Consider the following 10,675-nt stretch of genomic DNA (forward strand, 5'->3'; position numbering starts at 1 on the left):
TACCACCAACATGTCATTAACAACATGGCCTCCTCCTCCTCCTCGAAGCCTACTCAAGTAGGACGAGAAGCGGCACCACCACCACCACCAACTACAACTTCAAGTTTTGCACCAAAGAGGGAATGCAAAGAGAAAAGGGTAAATCAATCAGAAGAATCACTCAGAACTGTTATGTACTTGAGTTGTTGGGGTCTCAATTAACTAAAAGTAAGAACACTTGGTAATTGCTAGCTCCTACCCAACATAGATAAAAAAGATGATGAGGAAGGAGCAAGCATGTGTATATCCATGCCAAAGTAAATAATCACATGTGCCTTGCTATTTCAATGTCAATGCAGAAAACCATGTGCATCTTCTTTACTCTTTCTGCAAACGTTCGATCAGATGCATAAACTGAACATGTGTTGGCTTCATCATCATAGGGAGTGGGTGAGGGAGGTGAATGGTTTCTCCATGGCATGGCAAGGTTATATACTAACCATCAAATTCACAACCATACACGATGAAAGCCAACCTTGATTTTCTCCTAATCTCGCCGGAAAAACTCTATAAAAGCGAGAAGAGATACGAATTAGTATTGTCAAACCCAAGTCATGAACACTGATAATTGGATATTTATTTATCCTAATTTGCTAAAAAAGAATTTCTTGATAGGAAATAAGGGATATCACGCATAGATAACACTTCACCCTTAATTTTTTTTATAGTGCTATTACATAGCTCTAATATTGTCGTAAGAATTCTTACAAATTCTAAATTCTACAATACATGAACTCTTTGCTTGATATTGAATTCTAACATTTAAGACTTGAATTGGATGATATGGATGATACATAGTTTATTTAGTCGTGTAAATTGTACTAATTTTCCTTAGTTGAGAACGCTAATGATAAATTGATTGCCTTCAATGAAAGCTCTGCCCGTCACTTGTAAGTGATGACTACAATAATCTTCATCTAAAATTTCCTTTTCCATTAATGTCAATTAGTGCTTTGTGGATTTTATCATAATTAAGTGTTATAATTAGTCCAATGGGAAGATCCTAGGGAATCCATCCTTCATTATTGACCATGTCAAAAGATTTTTAAAAGTAAAGTGACTTTGTACAAAGGTTGTGTGATTATAACCTAGCAGGTTCTCTAGTGGCTTCTGGTTGGTTAAATCATTGCCTACAAAATATTTTGAATGAAGCACCGGGAAGGAATTATGGAAGAGATGCTTTTTCTTGCAAGAGTGCCACATGGGAGCATCAGTGTGTTATTTTAATGTTTCCACGATATCATGTTTCCAACATCATGGCAAATCATGATGTTTTAGATGCTATCTTCAAGCTTATCCATTCTTTTTAGTGTATCTTTTATAGTATTATTTAATTGAAAATATTTTAAAATATTATTTTTTATACTGGTTTATCAAAATTATAAAAATAAGTTAAAAAGCATCAATTTAATATCTTTTTAGATTAAAAAACTTAAAAATAGATTGAATTACAAAAACAAATATTCCTTAAGATAAAGAGCAAAAGCAGGTTTATTCTCGAGGGGAAAAAAATTAAAGAGTGTCAATTTTGAAGCAAAATGACATCCAAGCTGGTTCGTCCAAGCAAGAGATTTTTTTTTATTCTTTATTCAGACAATAAATCTTACTTAGAAAGGAACAATTATAGATTTTTTTTTCACAATAAAAGACTTTTTAAAACATTAACTACACATATAATGCTAGGGATACTAATTTTTTTTATTTAATAAATAACGTAATATCTATTACAAGATAAGAATTTAAAATTTTATTAATGAGATAATTATAATTATGAAAGTGAATGATTGATAAAACTCTAAATGCATCATGCCACATCATTTATTAAATTTTTGAATCTATTTTTTTTACATTAAGTTTTTTTCTCAAATAATTTTTTGGTTGCTTAAATGTGAGGATATCACAATGTTTAGAAAAAATTCTAATACATATTTGATGCTTATATCAATCTAAAACATTTAAGGCTTAAGGATTCAATAAAAATTAAAAAAAAAACATAAATAAAGAAAAAATCAAGCTGCTAAAAATGATAGGCAAAGAAACTTGGTTAGTGTGTTGAAAAAAAAAATGAGCAACTAAAGATAGGGAAACTTAGTTGGTGCATGCACATGCACCGCCATATGGGAAGAGGCTGCACGTGTAGCATCTTACATTGCACCAAGCTATTGTTAAAGAATAATATAAATTATATTTTGAGATCTCACCTAACAGCTTAAGTTATTGGATTGAGATAGTTTTTTGATATGATATTAGAGCCCTAATGACCAAATGATCATGAGTTCAAATCTCACAACTCCTATTTATTTTATAAAAATTAAACACAAGGTAAAATAAGCATATACAAGTTTCAAGTCCAAAGAACTTTTACTTGAGGGTAAAGAATAATATAAATCATATCCTAAGATCTTACCTAACAACTTAAGCTATTAAGTTGAGATGTTTTTTTGACATGATATCAAAGTTTTAATAACTAAGCGATCATAAGTTCGAATCTCATAATCCTTATATAATAAAAATTAAGCACAAGGTAGTGTGAGCTTGTGTAAGTTTCAAGCCCAAATAGCTTTCACTTAAATATGATATGATTTATATTATTCTCTAACAACTATTTTGCATGGTTGCTTCATAACCATCTTGACGAGATTTTTCTGGTGGTAGGGTGTGTATACATAGAGGAGTGACAACGAGTCTTTGACAACCATTTCTTTCTTCTCATCCCTATTTTCTCTCTTGGAATCTGAACTGGTTTATCAAAGTTGAAAGTTGTCATGTTATTTTATTTTTATATGAAATTTGATTCTTATTCTTTTGATTATTGTTTGTTTTGATTTGATTTTTTTCAATTGATTTTATTTGTAAATTTTGTCCTTTAGCATTTTGTTTCATTTTATTTTTATATTAAATTTGGTACTCATTATTTTTATTAATATTTGTTTTGTTTTGAATTTTTTTCTTAATTGAGTTATTTTTTTATTTCCACCTTCGATTAATTATTTATTTTTATGTCAAATTTGATCCTTATTTTTTTATTGCTATTTATCTTATATTGAATCATTTTTTATTGATTTGTTTTTCAATTCCATCCATGAGTATTTAGTTGATTGAGAATTTGACTCTGTGGTTTTTTAGGATATGTTTTCTATGAGATGGTCTTGACCCAATAACCCAGGTCATGAGCTTGAAATATTAACTTAATGTAATATTCCACATCGACGGGTAAGGAGTTGGTTGTTGACTTTATTAGTAGTGCTGATTGTCAATATGTTGTACGAGTTTTGGAGCCTATAGGCTGCCAGAAAAAAAAACCAAGAGGGGGACCTGGGTGGAAGTCTTAGAAATGGGTGGACTAAGAGGCCCAAAGTGAATAATATACAACATGTTGGATCAGGCTATTATATTTGATATCAGAGCTGACCTTACTAACTATTCGATGATGCCGACGAGGTCATCAGGTTCTTTAAACACGGTGAATTGTAATATCCCACATCGATGGGTGAGGAGTTGGTTGCTAGCCTTATTAGTAATATTGGTTGCCAATATGTTGTACGCGTTTTGGAACTTATGTACTGTCATAAACAAAACCGTGAGGGGACCTGGGTGGAAGCCCTGGAAATAGGTGGACTGAGAGGCCAAAGCGGATAATATATAACATGTTAGGCCAAGTTGTTACATTTAAATTGACTTTATTCTATTTTAGGTCCTTTTTTATAATTGATTTTTAAAAGAAATTTCATTATTTAACATTTGATTGGTTGGAGATTAGCCTTTGTTAAAAAAAATTTAATTTTTTTTTATGGAGTTATCTTGATCTTATATTTTGGGTCATGAGTTTGGTTAGTTAACTCGAGTTTTTTTTTTTTAGTTGTATTTTTTTAAGTTTTGCCTTTCAATATTAAACTAATTTAAGAGTTGAGTTTCATAATTTTATTTAGTTTACTTTCTACGAGGTTATTATGATCCAACGACTAGATCGTGAATTTGGTTGTCTGATTTGGGTGGACTTGAGTCCCTTTTTTCATCATTTTATTTTATTTTTTATTTTATTTTTTAATATTTAATTTATTGTGAATTGAGCTTTATTTTTTTTTATTTTATAAATTTATCTCATTTAAATTTTTATTTATTATTAAATAAAATCATGAATATCTTTTTTTAAAAAAAAAATTAAGGGTGTCTTTCAATGATATTGTTATTTGCATGCATGCATATGTTGCAACTAATCATTGTAATTTATTTATATTTTCGAGTTCGGTGGTTTATTTAATGTCATCGATTTTTTTTTTAAAACGACGCTGTATGTATCTAAATAATAGATACTTTACAGAAAAGTAGGTTGAAAACGCTCCCACTATCATGGCTACCACTAAAAAGGCAAAAACGAACACGCCTAGGAGTGAAAAAGCCCGGGAATCTATGCAGACCGGACCTCAAAGAGGCCAATCAAATTCACCAAATTCCCATTAGGCATTACCTGACAGCAGAAACTACACAGTTTATGTCCATTTTTATGCTACAGTATTATTACAATAGGGAGATACATAGCTTTCATCAACAGAAACAAAGACAACAACAGCAACATTATCATAGTAAAAACACAAAATAAATCAAAAGCACGAAGCCCCAGTGAAGAAAACAATACAAGTTTTTTCCATCTTGTAAAGCAGAGAGTGAAAGGAGCCTTTGGAGACTTTCCAAGATGCCATTTTGGCAAACAAGCAATGGCAATGGCAATGCCGCTTCTTCTTCTACTACTACCACTTCTTCATCTTCAACATCTTCAAGTTCCATGAGTAGTAATAACAGTAATGGCAATAATGGTTGTCAACAGAACCAAAGTAACCAGCTTGGAGAGACAAGATCGAGTCTTTATTATTCGACTAATGCAGTATCGTTTGTTACTAAGTCTTTGTTGCCTACTAGAAGAAGACTCAGGCTTGATCCTCCTAACAAGCTCTTCTTTCCTTGTAAGAATTAAGGTTTTGTTGTTCTTTTTTGTTGAAAATCTGTGGCCATGTTCTTTTTGTTTTGATTGTGCATGCATAGCTTGTACTGTTTTCGGGTATTTTTTTTTTATATACTTTTCGTAATCTGGGTTTCTTTATTTTTATATGAAGAAATGACCTTCGATTTGTTGATATCATAAATCACACAGATTAGATTGTCCTCTGCAGATTTTGCATGATATGAACTGCTTTTAGTCGATTCAGCAGATTAGATTGTCCTCTGCAGATTTTGCTTGATATGAACTGTTTTTAGTCGATTCATGATCTGGGGTTTCTTAATTTCGTGAAGGGAAGTGAGATTCTTTAGAATGGTAATGTCTAGCCCTTAAGAAAACAGATTGATTGTTCTTTGTTGGTCAAAATCAAACAAGTTAAAGAAACCTAATTGGGTTTGCTCATTGTCTATCAACTGCTATTCATCCAGCTGCTCTTTGTTAATGTACTTATAGCTGAGGAACCTGATTGTTTGATTAGTTTGCAGATTTGAAGCTATCATTATGCAGATGAACTCAGTTGTTAAATGATTTGACCCGTTGTTCTTTCTGGGGTTTACTTTGTGTTTGAAACACTGGAAAATTGGTAGTGAACTAGATTTGTGTTTTCTTGGTACTTAATTTGTTGCAATATTATTGTGCTGAAGATGAACCAGGTAAACAGGTTAGGAGTGCAATTGGCATCAAGAATACTTGCAAGTATCATGTAGCTTTCAAGGTATGGAGCGTCTCTCGACTCCTTTTCCTTGATCAATGATTTTGATGTCGATCAATTTTGGGAATAATTAGTGATTTGATGGCTGTTGTAGTTCCAAACGACTGCACCAAAGAGCTGTTACATGCGTCCTCCCGGGGCTATACTTGCTCCTGGAGAAAGTCTTACCGCAACTGGTAATCAGAATCTCCTGCTCCACCACTCCAGATTACTGTCCCCATTAAAATGATCAGGGACTGTATGCTGTAAACATTTTGGTTTTAGGGTATTCTTATTCTGAATCATTACCTGTCCAACAGTATTCAAGTTTGTGGAACCTCCAGAGAACAATGAGAGACAATTGGATCAGAAGAGCAGGGTTAAGTTCAAGATCATGAGCTTGAAAGTGAAAGGAGAAATGGAATATGTTCCTGAGATGGTATATTGTCCGAACCCCTAATGTGATTCTTATTAGGGACTCTACATTAAGCTCATGGCAACATGATTTTATTAACATATTCCTTGATTTTGCTGATAAAGCTATTGTTTTTATTCAGTTTGACGAGCAGAAGGATCAAGTAGCAGTTGAGCAAATTCTGCGAGTAATTTTTCTTGATCCAGAATGCCCTAGCCCTGTAAGTAAATAGAAATTATCTCTATTAAGTCCTCTGCCTGCATTTGAAAACGAAATACAAAAGACAAGAAAAGGCTTTCTCAATCCTTGAGGTAATCCTGTTTTATCTCTGTCAAGGCACTGGAAAAACTTAAAAGACAACTGGCTGAGGCTGAAGCTGAGCTTGAGGCACGCAAGAAGCCTCCAGAAGACGCAGGTCCCCGAGTCGTCAATGAAGGACTTGTTATAGATGAGTGGGTAAGGTCTTGAACATTTGGCGTGTAATTTCTTCTTATCACATTGTGGCCTATAATCTTTCCTGACACTAATTTCTCTGATATACATTTCAGAAAGAGCGGAGGGAAAGATACCTGGCACGCCAGCAGGTTGAAGTTGATTCTGTGTGAAAGTTCTGTTTCCTTTTCTTGCAATGTTTTTTCCTTGAGCTGAGGTTTCCTTCATACAATGTTGAATGCTTTGTCCCTTTGTCCATTGGCGGAGGAGGATGTGTGATCTGTTCTTTTAGGAATGTAGACATAAAAATTTGTGAAGCAGGATTTATCAGGGTTAAAAAAAAGGAATTTTGTTATGCCATATTAAGCTGTATTTGGTTTAAGGCACCTAATACTGCACATGTGCCCTATTTATTGTAGATATGGGATTTTGATTAACATTGAATTATGTAATTCTCTGTTAGCAATTCATGTTTTTTTAATCAATATTGCATGTTGTAGCAGCAGGGTTTTTGCATCTACTTGCTCACAAGCCTAATCACAAAACCTGGACTGCCTGGCAGGTTAACCGGGGGTTTGGGTCTAGACCAGGGTTTAAAAAAATAGAAAATATTAATCCGTCGAAAATTTAGATTAACCTGACCTTATAAAATCTGGTCAAATTTGGTTAATTTTTTTTTAAAAAAAAAATAATTAAAATAATATTTTATTTTTATTTTTTCCATGTCTTGGACTTGTCCCAGATTCATATTCAAGTGCAGAAAGAACTACAGGATGCAACATGGTTTGCAATTTTTCTTGTGTAGAATTTAAGAATAAAGCACAATGTCTAGATTTCTCGTATTTGCAAACTTTTTTTGATTGGATTGAAGAACATTTGAACTTTAGGATCATTAGTGCTCATGTAAAGTATTTAATCAAATCTTTGTTTTATTATCTTTTTTTCTTCTTTTTTTTATTATCAAATCTTTGTTTTATTATCTTGATGATCCACGATGTAGCGCTTGAATGTCTCTTTTCTTTTGATAACATAAAAATTAACTATGAACTAAAACAGAACGTCTGTTACTGTACTTCCCGTCTCAAAGTGCTTTCACTATTTTTTATAAAGCATTATTTGTTCGAGTAGTTTTTTATTTTTGATTTTTTTATAAATATTTTTTAATATTAGATTTGTTTATTTAATAATTTATTATTTTTTTATAAATGAATTGTCAGCCTGGTTAATTAACCAGGCTTAAGTTTTCTTTTTTATTTTCTTAATTAATTTTTTTTTACTTTTATCTTTTAATATTGGTTGAAAATTAGACATATTACTTTCTATTAAGTTATTTCAGTTTCTTGATCTATGAATAGTACTTAACGAGTTAATCTAAATTTTTATGTTATTTTTTAATTAATTTTTTTTATTTTATCATTCATTAGTTAGTAATTGAGTTTCGTAATCTATTTTATTTGTTTTTTATAATGATATATTGATCTCACTATCAAAGTTGCTGATTTTGAAATTTTAACCCTAGTTAATTGAGATTTTTTTTTAAGAAGTTATCTTAATTTTATGATTTAAAGCACATGTTCTTTAACATTGAATTTGATATTTATTGAGTTATCCCTATTTTATAATCTAAATCTGAGATTTGATTTGATAGGTTAACTTAATTGACTTAGTTATTTTTATTTTTTTAATTGACCTTTTCCCTATTATTTAATGTTGTATTTGATAAGGAATTATGCTTTTATGATTTGTTTTGATTTTCTTTTTTGTTAGGTTATCTCAGTCTTATAACATAATAATAATGCATATCGGGTTAACTTGAGTTGACTCAACTTATTTTTTTTTGTTATTTTTTAAATGAGAATTTTTATAAATTTCATCGTTTAATATTGGATTTGACAAAAATAATTGAAAATTAAGCTTCATAATTTGTTTTGATTTACTATCTAAGGGGTTATTTTAGTCTCATAATCAAAGTCATAAATTTGACAGGTTAACCCGGGATAAATCATGTCATTTTTTATTATTTTTTCTATAAAGTTATCTCATTCTGATGACTCGAGTCATGAGTTTGATGAATTAACTTGAATAATTTTTTAAAGTTTTTTAATTGATTTTTTTTAATCTCATCCTTCAATGTTGGGATAATTAGATATTAGAATTTATAATTTATTTCGATTTGCTTTCCATGGAATCATCTCAATCTTATGATCCAGGTCGCGAGTTTGAGCATCTTCTTGAATTGTTTTTTAATCAAATTATATTTTTATAAGTTATATATGTTATTTTTAAACCCATAAAATCAACTAAGTTATATTAGAAGAACAGTCACACAATTTAAATTTTTTTTCTCCTGCTATATTAGCAATACCAAAACATTTTTTTACATTGGAAAAAAAAAATCACTACTCAATTATCTGGTCCAATTTAAAATTGTCTCTCTTCAACCTATAATTTTTGTCTCCTCTATGTTCATATGTCCTAAAACATTAACTATGTAAATTTTATCTTAAAACACTAATTAACATACACGTAACATGGAAGTGACCACTGATATGTGCTCACCTTGACCGGCACTGGACCCTTCAACCTAAAGTCTAAATTAAAACAAGTTGAAATTGTTATATTTTATAATGAAAACTACCTGTCGGTGTTATTTGTGCTTTTATTAATGGATTGAGGACCTCATAGAGGCAAATTTGCTGTGGAAGAATAATATATTTTCTTTTGTTGATAAGGTGATGAGCTAGTGGGATGGATTTTGATAGAGATCTGGATTTGGTTCTGATTCTCTTTTGGTCCACTGCAATTAAATTATCCTTCTAATGATAGTGATCAAGTGCCTGAAATGCGGTGTGCTAGGACTATTTCCTATAAAAATAAATTCCCATTTCTCATGTTAGTCCTTTTCATGCCTTGCATCTCTGTATTATATTGCCTTTGATTACTTAAATAACATCCAAAATGTCCTCATCTAGCATAAATAAATTACTCCTAAATAATCCTGAGACTAGCATAATAAGTCAGTTTATTTTTTAATGATTATAAATTTAAATTTTTTTAAAATTATTAAAGATTTACATGATTATTAACTTTAATATCCCTGAAATTAATCAAGGTATGTTCAATATGACATAAACACATATATTCTCTAAAATAAATTACTCCTAAATAAAAAAATATTACATGAAAGATAGTTGAATAAGTGCCCACTTGGTTATATTTATTTTTTAAAATGCTTTTGGTTAAGAAATATATTGGAATACTTTTATTTTTAAAAAAATTATATTTAATATCAGCATATTAAAATATTATAAAAAAGTGAAAAATAATCATTTGAATCAAAGAACAAATAATTTTTTTTTTTCAAAAAATTGTTGAAACGTCAGAACAATTGAGAATAAAGGGAAAGATGAAAAGTATAAAAGATAATTAGTTCATTGGAGTCTATCAGTTTTTTAACAAAATTTGTTTGATATTTTTTTAAAAGAAAAAATTTATTGGTTTTGACATTGCTAGATATAACAATCAACTTGTTAAATCACTCAAATTTAACCAAATCAATATTAAAATCAATTTAAATTAAAAGTTAACCGGATGAATTCTTTAGGCGAAAGTTTAATGACTATTAAATATAATTGCTGGGGTTCCAAACAATGTAATAATTCATGGACATGGTGATATCTGGGGACCCTCCATGGAAAGAGGACGCTGTTTCTCTCCCAAGTGGGTTGCAGAGTTTGGTGGATTTTTATTTTTTTTAATTATCTAAAAGGTGGAAAACAATTCTTCTTTGTCCTTATAAACGGGCATGTAAAGGGCAGGGCAGCCATGATTCATATCCTTGTATTCAAATAAACTCTTGATTAAAGCTGCTGGGTGGATCTCACCAGAAAACTCAATGCCACAGTGGAGACAGATAGCAACTTGACACGGTGAGATTTAACCAGATTCATCCATCTCCGCGAGTAGAGAGACACTCAAGCCCATAAACAATTTGAGGGAGTCAGTGTTTTTTTTGTTATTGTTTCCTCTCACCATGCAGTAAGGCCATTGTTAGCCCGTACTCCTCTGTCTGTGGTTTCCTCCCACCATGCAGTAAGGCCAT

General features: G+C 30.9%; 1 protein-coding gene across 1 annotated transcript; it reads left to right on the top strand.

The window, feature by feature from the left end:
- The first annotated feature begins 4,518 nt into the window (after nt 1-4,518).
- LOC105140355 (vesicle-associated protein 4-2-like) lies at nt 4,519-7,060 on the top strand. The gene is made up of 7 exons (XM_011047153.1): nt 4,519-5,000; nt 5,680-5,750; nt 5,842-5,923; nt 6,047-6,165; nt 6,284-6,361; nt 6,478-6,597; nt 6,690-7,060. Exons 1-7 carry the CDS (start codon nt 4,733-4,735, stop codon nt 6,744-6,746), a joined length of 795 nt encoding a protein of 264 aa, XP_011045455.1. The 5' UTR covers nt 4,519-4,732; the 3' UTR covers nt 6,747-7,060.
- The last annotated feature ends 3,615 nt before the right edge of the window (nt 7,061-10,675 follow it).

Source organism: Populus euphratica, unplaced genomic scaffold (genome assembly GCF_000495115.2).
Source record: "Populus euphratica unplaced genomic scaffold, PopEup_1.0 scaffold106.1, whole genome shotgun sequence".
NCBI classification, from domain to species: Eukaryota; Viridiplantae; Streptophyta; class Magnoliopsida; order Malpighiales; family Salicaceae; genus Populus; species Populus euphratica.